This window comes from Amia ocellicauda, chromosome 10 (genome assembly GCF_036373705.1).
Source record: "Amia ocellicauda isolate fAmiCal2 chromosome 10, fAmiCal2.hap1, whole genome shotgun sequence".
NCBI classification, from domain to species: Eukaryota; Metazoa; Chordata; class Actinopteri; order Amiiformes; family Amiidae; genus Amia; species Amia ocellicauda.
In genome coordinates, this window is record NC_089859.1 from 14,672,047 (window position 1) to 14,696,604 (window position 24,558).

Consider the following 24,558-nt stretch of genomic DNA (forward strand, 5'->3'; position numbering starts at 1 on the left):
GGGGGTAAAAACATGTTTCAGACACCAGAGAGTTTCTTTTCCCTATAATATGCATATGCATAGATGTTGTCTTTACATGCAGTACCGTAACAGTGAAGTGTAGCCAGGCCACATTCTCAAACCATTAAAGGGCAAACAAGCAGAAAAGCCAGCAGGTTATCCACAGTGCACACTGCTTTAAGAGCAGAGCAGGACTAAGACGTAGATTTCCATATCCTCACTTAAACAGCAGCTTTGGAAAAGAAGCTCTTTCAATTATACAACTTGGGAGCAATACTAAACACAGGCAACACATCCAAGCAAATGGGCTCTCTGCCTTCAACAAGCAGTGCCAAGCAACTCTGGGGCAACAGTTGTTCTGTGTTAAATAGAACATTACATTTATTCTTTTAAATACATACATTAAAAAAAAAAAAAAATCAAACGTTAAACCGGTTTAGAGATCCAATCTATTGACCTGCACTGGCTTTGGAAGTAAATATTAAATTCAATGTCCTTAAGTTTCAAATAGTAAGATAGGGATGGGCTCAGCTCATTAGCAATGTGACTTATTTCATCTATAACCTAAAAGCTTTATGCTTTAAAATGATTCTACCTGGAAAAACAGTTTAGGAATTAATTAAATTATAAATGTTTCTGGGATGCTTGCTCAAAAGTCTTGCTCCAGAAAGGCAAAAATCGGCTTTGAAGATGATTAGTGATATACATATTTGTGTATGTTTTCTGCTAGTAAAGGCTCTTGCTAATTCTCTCTCTTTATGTCCTGCCCAACGGAGGAGTAAAAGCAAAATGTATGCAATGTAGTGATACACAGGATGTCGCCTTGGAATTTTAAATTTGGAATTAAACCACAAACAAAAACAAAACAACATCACTTCTTTCAGCACAGCAGCAGTGGCCATCTTCGACATTCACAATATATATTTTTTTTAACCACACGTTTTTTTGTTTTGTTTTAATAATTATTATTCAACAATGACAAGAGTGTTACGGCACCAATTTTGCTTGAAAAAAAAAAAAGTGCAACGACTCAAAAGAGTAGTGGGAGAAGCTATTTCAGGCTGTAATCTTATATACGCCATGCAGTCAGAATAGATGAGATTTGAATGTATCGGCATTTAACTTAACCTGTGGTTTTAATTAGTTAGTTTACATTTTTTCGTCTCGTTTTTGTTTAAATACAGAGTAATAGCACATCCACACGGTTACTCCGAAAAGTCACTGAGTCAACGGGAAACAGGTTCTCTAGCCAATGGCACGTTCACGTGGTTGGTGCAAGTGGCCAATGAGAGACGAGCTGTTGAAAAAGTAGGTGGGGGGATTAGCAGGAGCAGCTGCTCTCGGTGACCGGCTGTTCTGGTGGTTTCTCTAGTTTGATGTCGATCACTGAGGTAGACTGTCAAGGATTTCACACACAATTACCACCTAGGTACCTGACCTTACTGTCCTGGACTTAGCTTGAGTTGTTGACCATGTCCGTCTCCTGTGCAAGCCCGTTTAAGGCAAGGACTCTTGTGGCCTAATTCCAGGGAATTCACAGTCACCCTTGTAAGATATTTAAAATGGACACCACATGACAATGCGCTACTTCGATACATTTCCATCACAGATTCTTTGGGGAACTTACTCCATCTGTGTGATCTAGCAGGGTACAGTGACAAGCAAACCAACATCTCACAGGTTTCCGAATTCTCAATTAGTCTACAAACAAACTAAACTGGCCAAAGCTCCAGTTGGCTGTTGAGATCTACAATTAGTGACACATTTGGCCCACCATGACCCAGGCCTCCCACTGTCCTAATCAGAAGGATACTGTCCTCTTTGCTCTTCTCGGGTGTGCTGTCCATTCCTGGCAGGGCTGCGGCCACGCGGCGGAACAACTGAGAGAGAGAGAGAGAGAGAGAGAGAGAGAGAGAGAGAGGGAGGAAAAAAAAAGGTCAGCAGATTACTAGGGGAGAATCTATGCTGTTATCACTTAAGACACCATTACTAAGCATGTTTCACTACAATAAATCAGTTCCGTTCTGTGAGTTACTGTGCTCATCTGAGGTTAATGCATCTTACCGTCTTCAAAATAAATCATCAAATTAAAACAATGCTCGGCCAGCCTCTTTGTTATGTTATGTAAAAACAAAGTCATTTAAATCCACTAATAGGATGAACCCATACCACGGGAGTCGATGGAAATTAACTCCTCCTCTCATAATGCCTACCTGTGTGTGTGTATCACAGTAGAATACTACACCTCCTTGAGAAAGAAATAGCATAGTAATTAATCACTCTGTCCTTTTCCTGCAAAAAGGGTGAAACTGAAGGTCTGGCTCAATACAGTCTAGCCATTTTTGCAGGTCAGGGATTTAATTTAATCCCATTCCCCTCCCCCTGAAATTCAGGGAGAATTTGACAACACATTACAAGCCAGATAGCAAAGGCTTTGAATTGGAAAACAACAGTACAAATAATTAAAGACTCCCTCAGACAATGGCAAACCTTATTGATTTTTGTTCTGAACAAAAAAAAACCTTTCCAGACCATCTCATAATTCAACAATCAGCACTGCTACTGGATGGTTATGTGTACAGGAAAGACTAACGCTCATGCCAGCTCTCTTGCATGAGGACATTTTAAACTCACAAAGGCGGCTGTGGAAGGCTTTGCAGGTTGCTGTGGAAACCCGGACCGCAGACGGGAGTGAGAGCACAAAGATAAGCTGTGATGACGGGGATAGGGCCAGAGGGGAAGTCAAGGAGGACAGATGGACACAGCATGGATTGGGGCCGGGGGGGGGGGGGGGGGGGGGTGTTAGCAGGCTGGGCTGGACTGGACTGGACTGAACTGGACAAGACAGGCCGTGTCTCTACCTGTTTGACATTGTAGCCAGTCTTTGCGCTGGTTTCAATGAACATGACATTGAGTTCCTTAGCTCTCTGCTCGCCCTCTTCTGTGGTGATTTGTCTGCTCCAGCCAGCGAACAGAGGCACAGTTAGGCAGACAAACAGACGGACAAAATAATAAGAGAGGAAGGAATGACGGGAGGGAGGGAGAGAGAGAGAGAGAGAGAGAGAAGGGAAAAGGAGGGGGTGGGAGAAACAGAGAGAAAGACAGACAAGTAAGCTCAGAGCAGAGTCCATCAGTGGAAGGAAATCAAGGTTAGTGCTTCAGCTTCACACAATCCACCAAAGCGATCGCCTACCAAAATCAGCCCTAAAAACCTTCACATTCAAAGAGGAATTAGTCCACGAAAGCTAAATCAATGATGAATACAGATCTGTGATTCATCCCAGCAGTTCAACAGCTGTCTTCCAGGTTTGCTAGATTGATTAACACCAGGCCGTGTGCCACCACTCACAGCGACACTTACGGGAGGAGTGTGGGTCATAGCCGCGATGTCTGGGTTTACTGGTCCCACAGCTTTGCAGTGTGACAATGCCCAATTACCTCACCAGCTTAGACACCTGCAGTGTTGGCTGAACAGCACTCAAAACATTCCACAGGTGACAGACGGTTTCAGGAACTGCTTGTAAGAACAATACAATTAAATATAAAATAAACATTGCGTACTCTCTCAGGAACCAGCGTTTATTTAGTCAGCGCATCTAAAATGACACACACTCTGTCAAGTCAATGTAAATGCTCCATCTTTTTCTGGCACTGAACTGATTGGGCTTACCCACCAAATCGACATGAGTAGGCATAATTCAAACGCCCAGAACGATGTGAGTCAACTAAACTCAGAGGCAGCTTAAGCCTGCGAAAAAACAACTTTTTGTGAGGCCTGGACTGCAGGAATGACTTTCCACACACCAACCGAGCAGAAATGTAAAAATCCACATTTTAATTTGCTTGCAGGAGACGAGACTAATATCAAGCTAGGGCTGACCGAGTTAAATACCATTGGGAACCCCAGACGATTCTACCTCTAGCTTGCAGAACTCGAGTTGTAGAGACGCACCTGCTTGACGTTATATCCTGCCTTGGCACTGGTCTCTATGTACATCACATTGAGCTCTCGAGCCTTCTTCTCTGCAGCCTCTACAGACACCTGTCTACCGTACCCCAGGGAGTGGGAGGGAAAGGTGGGGGGAGGGGGGGCAGACACCATATAAATTGAATGTCCGGGGTGAGGAACACAATGGGGGGGAAAAGAAAACCAAAAATCAAAATATAATAAATGAATAATAAATAAAGTTGAAAAATTATGTAACTGACAAAATAATGAATCCAAACATAACTGTAGAAACAATAAGGCTCAAATGTTAAAAGAAAATGACTAAATTAAAACAAAATTACTTAATCCAAATCAACAATGTATTAAAACAATGATGTTAAAAAAATAACATGTCCTTCATATAGCTTAAAATGTAACTAGATTAAAGATAACACAGAACTGGGAAAAGGGAAACTTAGGATCTTGTAAGGACCAATTCTTCGTAAAAGCATACAACTTTGTGAGTTTTCGAATTGTGAGAACTTTACCAAGCTAATAAAAACCAGGAACAGACTCCTGGTCAGACAGCATTTACTTCCAATACAACCCTGTACCTTTTGTCAGCCAAGTCTGTTTTGTTCCCCACGAGCATAATGATGACATCACTTCCTCTCTCCGTCCTGACATCATCAATCCACTTTGAGGTTTGCTGGAATGAGTTGAGGTCTGAAGAGTGGGAAACAAATTAATGTTTTTGAGTTATTTTTGCACTTTATATCTGACTATATTTAAACTAGAGTTAAGACTTTTTAACATTGATATGTATACTTTCATTAATACTATTTATTAAAGTAAATGAATGACAAAGTAACTGTCTCAAACTAGGGGTGTGAACATTACAAGTGTATGATCCAGCATGAAAAATACCAGCATTTGTTGACAGTTCCTCAGAATAAAAACCCAATCCTGAGATAACACAGCTAACCTAGGAAAAATCACAGCTCTACATCAAACTCAGTGGTGCAAACTGAAGCGGATTGGGCAGTAGTGTGCAAGCATTCAACCAGGTACAGTGCAAGGTGGAGGAAAGGTAGTGAACGGCTGGATTAAGGAAGAAAAGAGCAAGCAGCAAGGTTCCCCCCACATTCACAAAAACCAGAGAAGAGGCCCAGCTAGGGGGCCAGAGAGCACCAACTCACTGGTGATATCATACACCACGACAGCGATGGTGGAGTCACGGATGTAACTGGGGATGAGGCTGCGGAAACGCTCTTGTCCTGCCGTGTCCCACAGCTGGAGCCGAACCTGATGGGAAGAAGTGTGGAGTAGGTGGGAGAGAGGGATAGAGACCGAGAAAGAAAGCAAAAGGAGGAGGAGGAGGAGGAGGAGAAGGTGAAAAAAGGGAGGGGAAGACAGAGCAAAGTAAAGTGAAATAGCTGTGGAAAGAGAGCAAGTTGTGCGAGGGCTGAAGAGGTCTGCCACCCCCTTCCCTGTCTTCCCGTCGGAAACCAAACCCCGCAGGAAAACACTTTCAAGTAACGGCCGTTGGTTGATGGCAGCTGGTTGGAGGCACAGTATAGATTGAACATCTCCTCAGGGATTTGTTTTATATGGATCACTGCGGGAATCTGCATGGCATCAACAGCTGCCAGTACCTCTCCAAGAACAACATTCTGATTTGGGGTTTCGACCGGATGGGTGCAACGTATCGAAACAGCAGCTGAAGTCAGCACTCGCTCAGAATAGCCATTATTTTAAAGTGTTTCCTTCATTCCTGAACCACTCAACAGATAACTGGGTAAACAGCATTCCATCAACATGAGCGCAGACGGACACACCTGAGCGCTGGAATTCCTATTGTCACATAGATCAGCTCTGATTGGATTATATTATTTTAATTAAATAAAAGTAAAGTGACCTTTCACTCATTTCAGTGGAAAAAAGTGAGCATCCCTTTGATTTTTGTCATAACTGACATGAAAAAGTCCAGAGCTTAGCATCTGCCACACAGCTATTGAACTTATTAATAACTACCTAGCCTGGTAATAACAATATCACATTGTTTTTATTTGCAATATCATAAGTGTGTGAAATGTATTGATGTCTTTGTTAACACCATTCCAAAAGTATTTTTTATTTTGCTGTGACTTTACAGGGAATTGAAATCCCTACACAAATTCACCAGTCACCTTGTTCCTAACCAATATATGAAGCTGTCGGTAATCACTAGAGTGCTCCAATGTTCCCTGCAATGGAAATGCAATTCCCAGCTGAATCTCTCTCTCTCTCTCTCTCTCTCTCGCCCCTGCACCCTCCGCAAGTGTGATACCTACTTGCGATGTCATAGACCACCACAGCAGCGGCTGAGTCACGGATGTAGCTGGGAATGAGGCTGCGGAATCTCTCCTGCCCTGCCGTGTCCCACAGCTGGAGCCGGATCTGCGGCCACCCATTTATAAGAGGGCCGTGGGCCAACACAAATAAACAAAGGAAAACACAAAAGACAAAGGAAAAAAAAAGGAAACAAATGGAAACTTAAAATAAACACAGTACACAAAAAAAGATGAAGATGGATTTTTTTTTTTTTTATCAAACTTCAATGATATAAACCAAATATAGATCAAGAAAAACTGTTTATAATGAACATAACAGGATGGGAAAAATAAAAACAACAAAAGGCCCTTTTTCAGAGACAAATGTAATGGTTTTATTTTTAGGGCTGCAGATTCAACACCCCAACTGGCTACACCCTGCTGAAATACCCTGTGAAACTCCACTAAACGTTTCAAATGTATCTTTCCATATGAAATGTGTACAAGGGATAGAAGTGGCAGTAAAAGGAGGATTTGTGGATTCAAAAATATGACAATTCTGTTACAAATGCATACCATATAAAAATGCACACAGAAGAATTAGCACAGAAGAAAACAAGAGGCCTTACCGTGCGATCCTCTAAATACATGGTCTTTGATAGGAAATCTATTCCAATAGTTGCCTGTAAAAGAAGAGGGCATTTTTTTCTTTCAAAATTAAAAAAAATAAAGCACACAGCATGAATATTAAGTACAATATGCACACACAGGCTCCAACACTGCTGGCAGATGGGATTTTTCCTCAGTGCTTCAGCAGCTCTGTAACTAAGCTGGCCTCACCATTGAGATCTCCTAAGGCTTTAATTACAAAAATGGAACAGATTTGTCAGTTTTGTTTCAAAATCCCAACACTGAAAATGTTGATTTCTAAAATGCTCTACAAAAGGGAGACAAAACAAAAGTGCAATGTGAACCCCAGACTCAATGTTGGCAAATGCTGATACACAGAACCTCACAATCCTTTTCACAGGCCTGGAATCCAGAATTGGACTGAAACAAAGCTGTGATACTGCAATTAACATCTGAAAATACAATGACACCTCTGACTGATTAATTTAGTCACTTAAAAAGTTAATTATAACAGCAATTGCCATTTTTAAACAGCAACTGGCATAGTGAAAAGTCAGGCAACGTGTTCCACAAACTGCAGTTGATTTAGACTTTAATTGGATGTGTTCGGGAGGCTGCTAAAACTCAATGCCTCCTACAGTGACTCTAACAGTATCTTCTACCGGTCTCTCACAAGAGAGGACACATACTTGGGGTTTGGCGAGTTACCTGATAGGTATTGTCGAAGCTGTCATACATGAACCGGGTAATGAGGGAGGTCTTTCCCACTGCAATGACAAACACAGAGAGGCATCAGTGTGCAGAAAAGGAGGGCCACACAGAGAGAGAGAGATCCCAACCCATGGGGGTCTCTGCAATGTGATGTAGCCATCTTAAACAGGTATGAAGGGCCCATACCTGCTACTCCCAGAGCAACATAAATCACGAAAACTTGTACTACTAATTCCTTTGTTTTGGTGACAAACAGAAATAGTCAAGCTGAAAGAACTGTATGTATGCATTTGTGTATGTGCTTATTAACAATTAAGAGGGTGGGGGGAGTGAAAATATTCAGTTATATTTGTAAAGCTCGAATTTAGTGCTGTTTTGTGAGTTTCTGTATGGAAAACTATTTTTAGAACGTTTTGGACATACTTCAAATCATCATCATCATCATCATCATAATAGCTACATTTTGTTTTTGTAAGCAGCTGTTGGTTTCGAAAGCAAGAGACAGAGGAAAAGGGCAGGATCACAGATCAACGCTGAAATAGCGCACTCTTTGTACCTAGAGAAGCGAAAGCAGCCACGGCTCTGCGGACAGCGCGCTGAGTTGGCACCCGTATGGGTGGTGCCAGGAGACGGGAGGGGGCTGGCGGCGAGGGGGATGGTTTGGACTTGTCAGGTATTCGATGATTGTACATCTGCTTAGCTTAGAAATCGATACGCCACGTATGCCATATTTCACTGACATTATTAGGTAAAGAAATTAAAACGACCTTAGTTATAGCCATGATAAGGCCATTGCAGATCGATACTGTATACTGGTAATGTGCACGACTAAATAGTGATCAGCATATTTTGAAAAGCGACTGCATCCATATCAAACTGACTCCCAATGAATGGTGGCAATATGTAACGTCAGACTGCTAACTGCTCAATTTAGTATAATAATAACCTATTATTTAACGCTGAATGCTATAAAGTTGGCTTACACTACAGCTATTTAAATGACACTCTCAGCAAATCAGACCAAAGTCCTCGTTTCTGTGTAGTTGATCCGATCACCCTTTTTTGGTTTGAAAATGAAAACAGGCCTATTTCACATATAGCTACATAGTAGTATATATGGTTTCGCATTAAAACAAAAGAGCGGAATGACTGGCATGTCGATTGTAACGGGGGGATTGTACATTGGTGCGACATGACGTTACCTTTGTGCCCATCTAAAATAAACTGCCTATCTTGTGTACTTCATCCACAAACCCTCGTCACAGAAAAGGACCCAATTCTTGTAAAGACACAACGGGAGGCGATTTAATTTTCTCGAATTCGGTCAACAAAATGTAATCAGATACAAATGTAACAATACAGAGGATCCAAACAAACCAGAGCTGGCTCCAGACAACGCAGATCTTTCGCGCTGTCATGCGTCGCTTTCCTCCATAGCCTAGTCTGCAAAGATGCTGTCCCCACCCAAGTATCTTCCCCTCCAAGTCCCCCACTGCTTTCTAATGTCAGGGCCCTGCATCCCCGATACTATCTCCCATATTACTCCGCTCTCGGCACCATCTTCCTCGATCTGCTCCTTTGCTCTACACGGGCCACTAAACGCCCCCAAGATACACCGAAAATCCCGCGGGGCTACATGTGCATCCCACCCTCCAGGTTAGCCCCCGATACACGGCACTCACCGCTTTGCTCGCCCAGGAAAACAAGCTTGAATTTCCGCAGGGGGTTACCAAACTCTCCGCCGCCGGTGGTGGACATTTTTTTTCTCCTCGAATGAGAAGGGCAGTGAGTGAGTGTGGGTGTGCGTGAGTCAGCGCCGCACAGCGGGGAGGGACGGTGTTTGCCCAAAGCGAGCCGATCCGAACTGGAGCCGGACCAGAACCAGGACCCAAAAGCCAGGCAAACACCGGAAATGGAAGCAGACGGATAGAAATGACACAGGAAGTAACAGGGCCGGACTGAGCTCTCATTGGCTAGACGTACGCCATGACGTAACTCGCTCGACTTGTTCTGTGTCCTCTCATTGGCTAGACGCACACCATGACGTAACTCGCTCTACGTAGTCTATTCAATATTGCGGGACTTACCGGCGGTGTGAAAGGTCTTCAGGATTACTGAATTTATCAGAACAGAACTTTTCAACACAATTGTGTCTTAGTATACAAGCTACACACACTGAAAGTAATGCCAATAAATACAATGTATTGAAAACTTTCACGATGACAATAATTTGAAACTGTCAGTAGTATAGTATTTATGTCCAAGTATACCTTGTTGAAAATCTAGCAGTATGTGAACGTAACATACTCCTAATACTCTAATCAACAACATGTCATGGGACAAAAAAAGTGTTTAGGACAACAAAGTGTTGTATGGGACAAAATGTGTCCTAGGGGAACAATGTGTGGTGGGGGAAGAAAGTGGTCTAGGGTACAGTCACAATACATGCATAGTATTGCACAGTTACTTATGGCAAGTTTCAACATAGTGCTTGTTATATATTATTATTATTATACGCACTATTTTCTGACAAGTCTGTTGCCCTTGAGAATCTATAGACTTCGCCCTGATATACTGTGCTGTAATAGATTATATTGTAGGCTATTTTATTGTAATACACTATGCTGTAATACACTGTATTGTACTGGTATACACTGTGCTATATATCATTGTACAATACTTTAATATACTGTGTTGTGATGCACTGTACTGTAATACACCACATTGCATAGTACTGTAATATAGTGTAGACTGTATTATGCTGCGTGTTAAAAAATAACAAATTGTGTATGATGTAGAATCACTGTATGGAGTTTTGTGTGTATGGCACAAAAGTTGTTGGAGGATATGATATAGTGATTGAATAATCATCATTATAATATTTGAGCAAGAAATTAAGTTCTGACTAAGTTTCGTTGCTCAGTCATAGCAACAATTACAGTTCTGCATGTACAGTGAGGGAAAAAAGTATTTGATCCCCTGCTGATTCTGTGCGTTTGCCCACTGACAAAGAAATGATCAGTCTTTAATTTTACTAGTAGGTGTATTTTAACAGTGAGAGACAGAATAACAACAAAAAAATCCACAAAAACGCATTTCAAAAAAGTTATAAATTGATTTGCATGTTAATGAGGGAAAAAAGTATTTGATCCCCTATCAATCAGCAAGATTTCTGGCTCCCAGGTGTATTTTATACAGGTAACGAGCTGAGATTAGGAGCACTCTCTTAAAGGGAGTGCTCCTAATCTCAGCTCGTTACCTGTATAAAAGACACCTGTCCACAGAAGCAATCAATCAATCAGATTCCAAACTCTCCACCATGGCCAAGACCAAAGAGCTGTCCAAGGATGTCAGGGACAAGATTGTAGACCTACACAAGGCTGGAATGGGCTACAAGACCATCGCCAAGCAGCTTGGTGAGAAGGTGACAACAGTTGGTGCGATTATTGGCAAATGGAAGAAACACAAAATAACTGTCAGTCCCCCTCGGTCTGGGGCTCCATGCAAGATCTCACCTCGTGGAGTTTCAATGATCATGAGAACGGTGAGGAATCAGCCCAGAACTACACGGGAGGATCTTGTTAATGATCTCAAGGCAGCTGGGACCATAGTCACCAAGAAAACAATTGGTAACACACTACGCTGTGAAGGACTGAAATCCTGCAGCGCCCGCAAGGTCCCCCTGCTCAAGAAAGCACATGTACAGGCCCGTCTGAAGTTTGCCAACATCTGAATGATTGAGAGGAGAACTGGGTGAAAGTGTTGTGGTCAGATGAGACCAAAATCGAGCTCTTTGGCATCAACTCAACTCACCATGTTTGGAGGAGGAGGAATGCTGCCTACGACCCCAAGAACACCATCCCCACCGTCAAACATGGAGGTGGAAACATTATGCTTTGGGGGTGTTTTTCTGCTAAGGGGACAGGACAACTGCACCGCATCAAAGGGACGATGGACGGGGCCATGTACCGTCAAATCTTGGGTGAGAACCTCCTTCCCTCAGCCAGGGCATTGAAAATGGGTCGTGGATGGGTATTCCAGCATGACAATGACCCAAAACACAGAGCCAAGGCAACAAAGGAGTGGCTCAAGAAGAAGCACATTAAGGTCCTGGAGTGGCCTAGCCAGTCTCCAGACCTTAATCCCATAGAAAATCTGTGGAGGGAGCTGAAGGTTCGAGTTGCCAAACGTCAGCCTCGAAACCTTAATGACTTGGAGAGGATCTGCAAAGAGGAGTGGGACAAAATCCCTCCTGAGATGTGTGCAAACCTGGTGGCCAACTACAAGAAACGTCTGACCTCTGTGATTGCCAACAAGGGTTTTGCCACCAAGTACTAAGTCGAAGGGGTCAAATACTTATTTCCCTCATTAACATGCAAATCAATTTATAACTTTTTTTTAAATGCGTTTTTGTGGATTTTTTTGTTGTTATTCTGTCTCTCACTGTTAAAATACACCTACCATTAAAATTATAGACTGATCATTTCTTTGTCAGTGGGCAAACGTACAAAATCAGCAGGGGATCAAATACTTTTTTCCCTCACTGTATGGGAAGGTGACGTCATTGGGTTGGGGAAAAACTGTGTGGCCCAAAGATTTCATTTTCCACATAAGTAGGTAAGAGTCAAATAGCAAATGAGGAATTGTGTAGCAGCCTGGTCTGTGGTCTGGGGTCATAATGAAATGTAGACTCCCCCACTAGAAGAATGAGAACAAGAGGCATCCAGGACACCAAAGCTTTCACAATAACACATTCTTTGTTTTTTGTGCTAGAAAAAGACAATAAAAAAAGTCACCAGGGAACATTCCAAAAACATGTGATATATGCATGTACCTACTTTTAAAAACTAGAGCATCAACTGCCTTTCACAATTCTGTTTCTTCAAATAAAACAAGGAGACAAAGGTCACGATAATAGTTTTAATATAGCGCTGTTTTTAATATAGCAATATTTGTTGTTGTTTTTTTTACAAAAGGAATCCCCACAGTATCACACCAACAAATAATTCTACAGCCTAACTAATGATGCCCCCCCATGAAAGAAAAATAATCTAAAATACATTCATTTTCCCCCTAGCCCCTTCCTTTTAAATGCAATTCTATTCTACTCTCTATTCAGTTCTCAGTTCGGTGCCCTTGTTACGCTGCTGCAGTGAACTACACACAAAGATGCACTAAAGTTGTTTTTAATTAAAGCTGCTTGGTTTCTTCTTCTAAAAAACATAAACATAAAACCATCAATTCTATAAAATACCCCAAAACATATTCGATTTTGTTCGTTAATTAAGAAATAAACACCCACCTATAAAGCAAGAAAAATATTATATGGAAACTGAAAGATGAACAGACTGCATTATTTATGTATTTTTTGCACACATGAGTGGACAGTCACAGTAGTGCGTTCAGCGGCAATTGTGTTTCCTGTTCTCTGTCACACTCAGGGATCCAACAGAAGCAGATAGTTCAGAGACCCAGTTGTTCAAAAGTTCTCCACAAACTGGCATGCATAGTGTAACTGTACAACGTTACAACATGCAGCCCTTTGGACAACATCAAACAAATCCCATTGAGAACTAACTGCAACTTTCAGAACCAGTCACAGGACTGACTTGTCTAATTCCAAGTGTTGACAGCTTAGACATTTAACTTTGATAGTGTATATCCTGGGTATCTTTCTTTGGCTGTGGCAGCTCAAGGCATATAATGATACATCTCCCTTTTTATAACTAAAATATAATTAATTTGTATTATTATTATTATTATTATTATTATTATTATTATTATTATTATTATTATTATTGTTGTTGTTGTTGTTTTAAATGATAGGACACCTATATGAAAGTATTTCCAATTAAATTAGACCCCTGCTATAGGGGATTAAGGAGATAATAACTTGGCATGCTTTTAAAAACAAACATTCCAAAGACCCCCCTTCCCCCTTAAAGAAAACAGTTGTGTTTTTGGTTTTTGAAACAGAATTCTAGGGTGGTCTGTTTGTCTGTTTCTCAGTGTCCATCTGTCTGTCCACCTTGTCTGTCATCCCCAAGCCTGTCTTCACTCTATTCCTTTTCCTCCTGTTCCTCCTCATCATCCTTCTCCCCCTTCAGCTTCTGCCGGGCGAACTCCTCGATCACAATATCCTCTTGACTGCATTTCAGAAAACACACACAAAAGGAGTTTAGGACAGCTATAGTAAAATATGAAAAATAAAACAAGTAGTTCAATTATAAGGCCATGCTGTGCTTTGACTGGTTGCAATATACATGAAGTGTCCCCGAGGGGCTCTACTTGCATGTATTGTGTATGTACTGTTTCTAGCTCATGCTGTGCTGGAAATTCAATTGTATTGTTTGTATCTGAGGGTGGAAATAGGATATAACACAGACCCAATTCCTCTCTCTAGGCTGTACAAGTTTTGTGTCATACTCACCTAACAGGTTCTGCTCAGCGAGAAAAATGAAACAAAAAGAAAAAGAGAAATACAGATTAGTGCAGATCACCAGCAGAGGGTGCTGTTGTACAAAGCGTAGACGTGAAGCACACTGGTCTGTGTGGAACCGTGTGTGTATGGTGACAGATCTCAATATTTCCTTACTGTTCCATAAATAATGCAACTTTCCATAACTATACGGATATAGCAACAATAATTAAAATAAGGAGAAATCATCAGAAGTTGTAGAGGTATGATTCTGTTTTTTAGGTAATAATAATATAAAAATATAATACTTGTGGCTATGTATAACAGCTGAAGTTTGTAATGCTGTATTATATGTTGTGAAGTAAACGGAAAAGGTTTTATGATTCATGCCATTGACAGTGAAGATTTTCTCCCTTGGATGTCTATATATTAATGAAACAATTGTGCAATGTCAGATAAAGCATTTATTGTATTTTATGGAATCACCACCCCCCCCCCCCCCCACACACACACAAATTCCCATCCCTTTAACCTGGGACACTCACCAACGGGTTTGGGGTGCATCAGAGTTAAGGGCAACTCCACACCAACATCACTGCAGAAACAAAAAACAAGGTGGGATATTCTGTAGGTCTGGTCTCTAAAATATAGAATTAGTCTTCTTTTTTGTAAACACCTAATTTTGGAACTGCCAATCTGTAATCAACTCAGTTCACCACTATATCCCCCAGATCAGCAAGGGAGACATGAAGACAACAACATACAAGTGCCCACACAATGTGCACTGACAGACCACACAGGAAATCCACAGAACAAGGCATCAGAGAGAGTACAGATGTATCTCTCAGTAATACAACTGTAGTCTCACAGTGCCCAGCCAGCAATGTCACAAATGTCACTGGTAGGGAGGCATACAAGATCATAACCTCAACCCACTCAACTCTGGCTACACTTGGCCAATTGCTTACTGCCCCTTGAAGAATCCCAAGTCATAAAATGGCCCATTTAATAACCTAGATTGAGTATAATAAGTTATAATAAGATTATAATAAGTAGATCAACATATGTATTTACCTGGCTGTAAGGTCTCCCAAGATGCTGAGGAAAACAAAGAGAAAACGAAGTTAACTGCATATTGTAAAATGCCATTCAGATTGAAATGACAGAGAAGATGGACATCTATTACATAGCACATCTGATATACTTATAAGGTAATTCCATTATTGCACAGAGAACAATCTTTTTGTGCCAGCTTTTCTGTGCTTAGCTAAAATGGAAAACTCATTAGAAACAGAGGTGACCCTTACCCTCCCCGGGACACCATGAGGTTGACCTTCAATTTGTAGGAGACCAGGATTCCAAGAACTTCCTTATCCAACCCTGGCCGCAGCCTGAGAGAGAGAGAGAGAGGCTTGGATTATCTATATCAGTGGTCTCCAAAGCCAGATCATCTTTCCAATCAGTGTCTTAATATCATTTTAATCTTCACTATGTAGTTCAATTAAATCACTGAAACCTCCTTAGTTTGCAATCAAAATCCTGCAGCTCTCCAGCCTTGCTTTGTATTGACACCTGTACTCAGCAACGCAGAATTTTATTTACACCATGAAAAAGATTACAAACAAAATACATTTTGCTAATCTCTTTCCTAGCAGCATGCCTCCAGATTCACAGAGAAAAAGCTTCAGAAACACAGTTGTTCACGGTTGTTCACTCTGAAATAATTTTGGTGTCTCCTGATTGCAGTTCTCAATGGCCCTGTACTTATTCTCTACCTTGAGTCTCAGGTTTTAATTTCTTTGCTGAGTTGAAGCACTCCTTGGCTTTAGTTTGACTTAGTCCCAAGATATGAAAACAATGAATACCCGAGCCCCTCATACAAAGCACTGTTTGCCTAGTGTGATTTGAAACATAGATACTGTAGCTACCTAGTAGACAGATAGAAAGATAGGCAGAAAGAACAGTAGGTACACAGGTACGCAGGTTGAAAAGTAGATAGTTAGGAAAGGTGGGTCTGCTGACTCACAGGGTAGTGGAAGCTAGGTTGGTATCTTCGTGCTTCAGCTTGCCATCCAGCGCCAGGCCACGCTTCTCTCGGTTGTTAGTGAGTAAGGGGGTGACATTGTATGTCTTTTCAAAGGTGGAGTTCCCATTCACAGTATCCCTGTGGCACACATATGGATTGAGGTTATCCCACAGAGCAGAAGTGGGATAGTCTGGGATTTCAGAGGATTACTACTACTCACAATAATGATACAAAGACATGGCATTTTTATAGTGTTTTCCAGTTAGAGGGGTCATAGGACCTCATCCCCCACTGAACCACAGAGAAGGTAGAGAGGTGCACTAAGGTTAACATCCTTATTAAACAGTGCCATGACCCCAGGAAGCCAGGAGCTCAGCTCTTCCAAATTTTTGTATTTCCATATGTTCCACAATTGTGTTTGAGTAAAAAATTATATAAAAATAACATTCTTCAGTTGTCTCTTGCTAGGTGGGTGTGTGCTTACTCAGACACTTACGCAAACTCCTCATTGAGCACAATCTTGGTGTATTTATCCAAAGAGTACAGCACCACATCTGTGAGCTGTTCAACTGTGGACAGACAGACAGGTTATACCATTAGTGACTTTCTGGAGTGTGTTAGGATGATTCTCACTACAGTCCACGTTGTAGGCCACAGACTTTCCCAGAATAGGCCAGCACACAGATGGCACACACCTTTTATAAGAAAGGTTTCAAACAGGGACCAAGCTGTTCAGCCCATCTTGCTCTTATAGTTGCCATTGGCTTATTGATCATAATGTTTCAGTTCAACTTTGCTTCAGATTCTTTACTTACTGGTCACTTTCACTTTCTTCACAATCTTGTTGGTCTCGTTATTGATTTTTATGGTCACTCCAATGGCTTCGCCGTGGTAATGGACCTGCAAACATACCAACACAGTCGTCAACACATCATTCTTAGTAGTAGTGATAATAGTCTGAGTGACAGTAGTCTGATAATTCATTAGTGTTAGCTGAGTCCAAAACTGACAGGAAGAAGAATGGTCTATTTCTAAGCTTTATACAGGTTAGGTTTCCTAACCCAGTTTCTTTGACTGACTGGTTGCCTGGGAGTGAATAACATTTGGCATACCATTACACTTATGCCAGTCAATCAATTGATTCCAAAACCCTGGACGCCAGCTCAGTCATTTAATGAAGGACTGGACTGTTGACAGGTGTGCCCCACCGTCCTCACCTCTTTGGTCATAGAAGCCTCCAGACGCAGGGGCTTGTCGGACATCATGAACTGCCTGGTTGTGTCAGCCTTGAGGACTGTGCCGGTGTTAACAGGCGCAAACTGCACCTTGCGGATGATCAACCGCACAGAGTTCCTGTGGAGACATGAGGGAGAAAGTTTAGCTTGTCAGTTGGTTGCCAGTGTAGGAGACTGGGTCCGCATAGCTGTATCTGTGGTACATCAGTGCTGTGGTGCTCTTCTTTGTGTGTGAAGATTGTTGCATTGTGGGGACATGCAGGTGTCTGCTGGTGTGATAAAGAGTATTACAGTTTGTGGTGCTGTGTGGGGAAAATTAATCAATGTGATCATTTATCATCCCAAACTGGGAGGTTTCATTCTCAGGGTGAACAGATTACAATTGTAGAGGAAGTTCCCCCCTCTCAGTAGTTTTGTATGCACTGAAGTTTGGGAGGCTTGTTGATCCAGTGGTTTAGAAATGATGCTTCTGACATTGAAGCAATGCCATTAGTTCACTGTTTCTCTTTGGTGGTGTGAAGTGTTGTTTGGGCATGTTTGGCACTGTGTAGGAGGTGAGTGTAAATTTGCTGTACCTCTTGTGGATTTTCTCTTCCAGGTTCTCTGCGCAGAATCCCTTAACCTCAAAGTCGACCCCACAGGCCTGTAAACACAGACAGACAGAGAGGAGAGTGTGTTATTTGGCACTTAGTCCCGCCCAACTTTATTAAAATCTTGCAACAATGCCTAAAAAGAGAGAAAGAAGGCATCTTACCTTGCCAACATCATCAGGCCCAGGCTGCAGGGTGACAGAGCAGGGCAGGTTGGTGGGAATCTGAAGCAGAGAGAGAGGGAAGAGAGTTCATGGTTGCACCACAACCGGAAGACATTGTAAGTACATGTGTTTACATAGATGCATCTTCAGTGGTGATGGTCTGTGGCAGCGCAGCAAAAATAATTTGTTTAGGTGGTAGAGGTTGTTTTGGGTGCAGGACAGGAAGAAAGAGTGGAATAGGAAATGGGAGTGAGGTAGGTTTGTGTACATGAATAGAGCCAGAGAGGGAGAGAGAGAGAGGGAAAAAGCAAGGGAATACCTTAAAATGGAAGGCATGGGCATTCGGACCCAGTTTCTTCAGAAGCTGGTTCTGCATGTGGGTGTTAGGGGGCTTCTCTCCAGCCTCAGGGGGGAACACCTGTATGGTTGCCAAGTAGATGTCCTTCCTGAATGACAGCCCGATCACATCAAGGTCATCTCGTCCATAGCGGAAAGCACAGGCCATCACTACATAGGCTGTACAGAAACCAAGGGGACATGGTCATCCCTCCAGTCAGACCTCACTGCACTTCACTGTCATACTGAGGGGTGATGTCCAATAAATGCAGACAATCTGTCTCTCTGTTCTATAAGCCACAGTTTGAGGAATTTTAAATGACTCCCTTTCCTCTTAATATTTATTTGGTCAAGCTCCTTCACTAAAGAAAAGCCATCAAGAAACATGCCTTCCTGGGATTCATTTGTACTGAGCTAACTGGCCTAAATTACAAGAAATCGATTGCATCATCATCTCTCCAGAGTCAGTTAATCCCTGAAACACAATGTGCTTTGTGTCCTGTAATGAACGTATCAAGTTTCGCCCTTCTAATTTTGGAAGGATGTATGAGAGCAAAGCCCATTCTGAAGATATGGTACCTTTCCTGTCTCCAAGATATTCTGGATCCACCAGGACAACCCCATCTGTCAAAGATGAGCGACAAGTCAGTCACAATACAACCTATTATTATTATCATCGTCATCATCATTATTACAATACTGTGGTAATCATGGACCATGTCCCTCTTAGCCTCACTCCAATACCCTGCACTTTACAAACCCAATAATATATTTCACAGGATACGTCTAAGACAATTACAGGTTTCAATATAGTTTACATTTCATTGATAGCAACCACCATTCACCAAGAGAAGGGAGCAGTAGTTTAGTTGAATAGTGTAGTGAGTTGAATTAGAGAAGTGAGTTTACTTGAATATGATCATTGTGCAGTACAGGTTAACAAGACTGCCTAATGATTTCACCCAACACTTGAATCCACAGAAGGCTGAGGTCTAAATCAGTGATTAATTGTGAGCAATTACAATAATATAGCACTGCACTTACCCACTGAATCCACATTGTCAATATGGTCCACGTAATCTCTCTTCCCCAGGTATAGGGAGAGCTGAGGGAGCAATACAGGATGAATAAATACTCTCTTCCAGGTACATCTGCACTAATTAAACTCAGTAACAAGCATGTCTGTGTGGGAATGTTTGTGTGTGTTGCTGTTACCTGAGGAAAAACGCATACACATTGTTGTGCTGTCTAGTTTATCAGTATGAATTTGTACATAACCTAACTGGAATATATGAGTTTTTGCCCCTAGTCCTTGAGAAGCAAATATCTCCTTACCTTGCCATTGGGGCTAGTTTTCTTAAAGACCCTGAAAAAAGAGAGCACAGACAATGGGGAAACAGTCAGCTGTCTTGTTCACAGTTAGAAGCAGGCTCTCTCACAAGGAACACTTTAACCTGAAGTGTTACCTAACTGTCTTGATCTGCTTGTGCTAATCTGTTGCCAGATGTGTGAAACTGTTATTGACATGTACCCAAGCCTTGTATTTATAGCTTCCCTATTGGGATGCTGCAGTTGCCATTGCTGAAAAGATCAAGGCACCTTTGACTCTCTGAATTCAGACATGCACGTTGGTCAGGACTTATTCCCTCCCACCAACTAATCATTTGTCGATTGCTGACCATTGCCTGGCAACGGGCGTAATTGACATTGACCAGAGGTTGCCATCATCCCATTTTACTGTGAAAGAACAGCAGCTTACCTTTTTGCTCCTTTCAGCAATCCCAGATTATAATTTAAATACAGCCATGCTTTTCGTTGTATTTATAAAATAAACCAGTAAATACAGTGCTGGTCACATGTTCCATCAAAGCCCTGGCTAGATTCTCTTTGGCATCTCTTTGGCATTTTTCTGTTTCTTTTCCTCCACATTACATTTTTTTTAAAGCCACACAATCTGGTGTTTATTTAAAGCGATGGGGCCCAGAATTTAATCTCAGCCCCTTGAGAGATGGTTTCCCTGAATTAACCTATAACACTCCAAAGGTTTCCAAGGCCTTAATCAGCTTTACATCACATTTTCTTGTCACCACTGAAGCTGACATGGCCAAAATGGTATTGAACCATGGTAACCCTGCTCAAAATAAAGCACTGAGCTCTTGTGTTCCCTTGCACCCATGCATTTTTCAAAAAATGAACATAAAAATGCGTGGTTAAGAAACAGTGTGAATTTTTTTGGGATACTAGCATATTACATTGTGTACAGGACTACCACTAGAGATACTCACTTTGCGCTCATGTCTGCCTGGCTGTGTGTCCGTGGGTTCTGAGGAGACAGAAACAGAGTTAGTATGCCAACAGGGGGCAGTGTTCTCAGTTGAAATAAGCAGTGCATCATTAACAGAAAGCCAATATGTCTTATGTAATGAATAGTGCAACACTTTTCATTGCAGGATAACACATTGTTGTGTCTGAAGGGTACAATGTTTGTTTGCTTGTCTGCCTGTCCTCCATTATACTGATAGACTGCCTTTGTATAGTGTTGAAAGAAAGGGTGTTGTGGTAGAGACAGAAACAAATCCTTGAAACAGTAACCCGCTGTAAATTAGAGTAGGCCTCTTCCACGTGCCTGGTAGAGATGATGTGGCCCCAGGGAATCCCAATCGCCGGTTAGCCCAACGTGCTCCGCTCAGCTCTACTTTAATTAACCAGCTTAATCTGGAGGAGCTAATCTGTGCAGATGGGTTTAGTGTCTAGAAGCAGCTTTTGATAATCTGAGTAGTATGCTTGTTTTGGGAGTAGTCCTGCTCACCCCCCCCCTCCCTTCTTCCACCCCTGTGAAGGTCTCAAAAAAAGGTGCACAAATGTAGGGCATCCCACGTAACAAAATCAAGATGTATTTTCCTCCTTCGAATCAGATACAGATTTAATTCAAAATTTCAAAGGCAATAAAATGTGGTCCATTTCAGTACCCTCAACTGGATTTCAAGATTGTGAATTATATTAATATAATATACAAGTTCAGCATGTGTAGTTTTCAGACTTTACAGTTTGTAGGACAAAACCTATCAAACAGTCTTGAGCTCTTAGGGGATGTGGATGTATTTGTTTCACAGTGCCCCTGTGTTATATAATGTGCTTAACAGCTTTTTCACTTCATCCAAGGTGAATAGTAACTCCATCAAAATTTGCTTCGTCTGCAGAACAGTGATGTACGAATGAAAGTGCAAGTTATAGAGTTCGAGGTAGACTATTTTTCAGTACAAACCATCAGTAACCCCTATGGCAGATGCATGACAAAATTCTCCTTCTCTGTGTTGTGCACAGTGAAGTGTACAGTAGATTCAGCAGTTTGCTAAGGATCTAACCTCAGTTGCCCAGATTCAAAGCTGTTGAACCCTGACACCCTCTCCATTGGCTGATATGACAGCTCCCACTGCCAACTAAATCAGTGATATAATCCCTTTCAGTTTCATGTTTGGTTCATGCTATTTTCTTTATTAGTTAATCAATAAAATAAAATATATGTCAGCTGATTAAAATTATAACGTACATTTATTCATTTTTAAAGCCAAGATGTTTCTCTGCATGGATCTTAGCAGGATTTTCCAGAGCAGAGCTGGTGCAGGTGAAACAAGAATATAAGAAAATTGAAAATTGACAAGTGAAAATTCAAACAAAAAAAATTGCAGATTCATCAGAACAAGCCCAGTAGGCCAAATATGGCAAAGTAGCATTTACAGTTCTTGCAGTTATTTTTAAAGTGCAGTAGGTTACTGAACTGTGACAATGATTTGCAAATGGAAAAGAACCAATGTGTTTATTTCAGGACTGAGTGAGGTTTGTGTGGTGTCTCAGTTAATTTAACTCTCACGTGTTCATTTTCTATTCCTCCCTGTAAACTGGCCAAAACTCCTTTATTTGATTCAACCTGCAGTGAAAAACTTTGAGTGCACAAATACTTCTATGTATTTTGTCTTTTACTGAATTAAAAGTTTTTGCTTGCCTAAGTTGTGATCCACAAATAAAGCCTTATTAAGAAATTGCATTGATTATTTTTTCAGTTTTGTACTATAAGGAAGTGTAGTATTCATGAGCCACAACCATACCCTTTCACAGACATTCACAATTACATTTCTCTGTGGAATATAAAGATGGCTAGGCCTAGTTTGACAAGAGTTATCTGGTCAAAACTGGAATATTGTGGTTCCCATTGCTCTGTGACGGATAGAACCGCTCGATCTCACATTGCAAGTATTAACAGATTAGATCTCTTTCCTCTAGCCTCCCTTGGCCATACAATGTGATCTGTGTCTGGCCACCACAACCATTAGCACTGGTCACACAAATACAACCCCCTAAAGGTTTCGAATGCAGCCTAAAGTTATCCAAAGACTTTCAACATAATTGGCCAGAGTCGGTTTCTATTTCAGAAACTTTTTTTGACTAAGTAGAAGGTTCGCACATTGTGTTTGCCTGTTTCTATATGATGCTTTGGTTACCCTTCCCAGAAATATAACTCGTGCACTGTGAATATACATGATAACAATGACGTTTGTCTAGATCATGTAGCTCCAGCCTAGGGCCAGTCCAGAGCAGTATATTTATAGCAGATGGCAGAAGAATGATGTCAGGAATTAACCACATCAAAGTTAGACAGATGAAGACCATCTCCCTTGCTTTGGTCACAGTGGAAATAGAAAATGCTTTGCCAGAAAAAACGGTTAACCATACTGCCGTGATAAATTCCCACTTTCTTGGATTTCATTTGTAAAATTACAGCAGTTTACCTTCCTGTGCTTTACCATAGTGCCGATTGAAATGCCATTGCTGTTAGTTGTTTTTAAAGCAATGTACTACCCCTCTGTGTTCCTGCATCTTTAGAAGATGAGCATTGATTGTGGTTTTATTTTTGGCAAATAAATCTGGACCTGAAAAAGACACAACAGCCAGTCAACCAGCCACCGAGCCAGCCTCACAGACAGTCAAAGAGACAGACATTCAGTATGACAGCCCCCTTGAAGCGTTACCTGATTCCTGGTGGTGTTGTGATCTGCAGTCCCACTCCTGATTCCCTGGTAATCCTTCAGTGGTGTGCAGTCGGCGCTGTGTGACACTCGCTGCTCCTTCTCTCCCCTTTTATATCCTAACCTCTGCCCTGATCTTACCCTGCTGGTTATAGCTTTTTTTTTGGTTACTAACAATCCAATTACTTCGTTAGCTGTATGTTTTTTTGTTTTTTTTGGTTACAACAGGTTTAAAAATAAGTGTGACGAAGGGGATTAGCGTGAATCGTTCGTGTGCGAGCAGACGAGGGGGCTGGATTATGCAGGGCTGAGCTATGGCCCAAGCAGGGAGGCAGGCAGTTTCCATTCCCAGTGCTGGTGCTGAGATGTTTGTCTCCTCCTGTTCACCCTGCTCTTGATGGAGCCTGGAGCTGTGCAATGGGAAAACAACATTAGAATTGCCTGTGATGCCAGACTTTGCTATCAGGACTAGATAGCTAGAGATCCACTGATCCCTTTGGTCTCTTTCTTTTTGTTTTTTGCCAAAGGGAAATTTATATTTTTTAAAGTGTACATATATCTATATATAGTAATCATGTTCATATCAATGCCTGTAAAATTGTATTTGTAACAGCTTTTGCATAGTTGTGTAATGAGATTCCCTTTACATATGCATTCATTTTTAAGGCTAAGACTCCTCCGATCACTGTGAGTGTATAGTGGAAATGTGCAGATACTGGGGCTTTCAAAGTCTCTTTTTCAGATGCTTCAATTGTCCTTTTAATACATACATAGATAAGTATGGCAAGCCAAGTTATCATTTAGAGATATCTTGAATTGCATTTCAAGATATCTTTAAATAAATTGAGAAATCTCATTTAACTCAATTTACAGATGTGAAATTATTTTAAAGCTATTCTGAATTGATTTATAGATACTTTATCGCCAATGAATTTCAAGATATCGGACATACATTTGGAGATATTTCAAAATAACATCCTTTATAATGACTTCCTGTTAATTTAAATCTCAGTCAACATACAGGATGGCATTTACAGATATCTTGAAATGATTTGCAGATACCTCTAAATCAAAGTAAAGGAAGTAATTTAAAGATATCTTCAAAACATGTAAAGAGATCTGAAATTATTTTTAAAAATATCTTGAAATGCAATTGAAGATATCTCAAATTCATAACTTGGCTT

General features: G+C 41.3%; 2 protein-coding genes across 7 annotated transcripts; both read right to left on the bottom strand.

Annotated features, from left to right (window-relative positions):
* Positions 1 to 992: 992 nt before the first annotated feature.
* rab41 (RAB41, member RAS oncogene family) lies at positions 993 to 9,521 on the bottom strand. 5 transcript variants are annotated; one of them, XM_066715153.1, is made up of 8 exons: positions 9,264 to 9,521; positions 7,579 to 7,637; positions 6,870 to 6,923; positions 5,128 to 5,233; positions 4,543 to 4,654; positions 2,862 to 2,955; positions 1,814 to 1,880; positions 993 to 1,386 (listed from the first exon to the last, which is right to left on the bottom strand). In XM_066715153.1, the coding sequence occupies exons 1-8, from the start codon at positions 9,337 to 9,339 to the stop codon at positions 1,322 to 1,324; spliced, it is 633 nt and encodes a 210-aa protein (XP_066571250.1). In that variant the 5' UTR covers positions 9,340 to 9,521; the 3' UTR covers positions 993 to 1,321. The 5 variants fall into 5 exon arrangements, 4 of the variants coding, with proteins under 4 accessions (XP_066571250.1, XP_066571249.1, XP_066571248.1 ...); XM_066715152.1 differs by lacking the exon at positions 2,862 to 2,955 and adding an exon at positions 3,953 to 4,046 and having other exon boundaries at positions 9,264 to 9,520; XM_066715151.1 differs by lacking the exon at positions 5,128 to 5,233 and adding an exon at positions 6,262 to 6,367 and having other exon boundaries at positions 9,264 to 9,519.
* Positions 9,522 to 12,487: 2,966 nt separating this feature from the next.
* arr3b (arrestin 3b, retinal (X-arrestin)) lies at positions 12,488 to 23,488 on the bottom strand. 2 transcript variants are annotated; one of them, XR_010820134.1, is made up of 16 exons: positions 23,378 to 23,488; positions 20,636 to 20,673; positions 19,686 to 19,716; positions 19,395 to 19,455; positions 18,930 to 18,974; positions 18,334 to 18,530; positions 18,015 to 18,074; positions 17,836 to 17,903; positions 17,243 to 17,378; positions 16,841 to 16,925; positions 16,522 to 16,594; positions 16,026 to 16,163; positions 15,307 to 15,390; positions 15,074 to 15,097; positions 14,012 to 14,594; positions 12,488 to 13,728 (listed from the first exon to the last, which is right to left on the bottom strand). XR_010820134.1 is itself a non-coding variant. In XM_066715154.1 (16 exons), exons 2-16 carry the CDS (start codon positions 20,644 to 20,646, stop codon positions 13,641 to 13,643), a joined length of 1,164 nt encoding a protein of 387 aa, XP_066571251.1. In that variant the 5' UTR covers positions 20,647 to 20,673; positions 23,378 to 23,488; the 3' UTR covers positions 12,488 to 13,640. The 2 variants fall into 2 exon arrangements, 1 of the variants encoding a protein (XP_066571251.1); XM_066715154.1 differs by having other exon boundaries at positions 14,532 to 14,594.
* Positions 23,489 to 24,558: the final 1,070 nt, after the last annotated feature.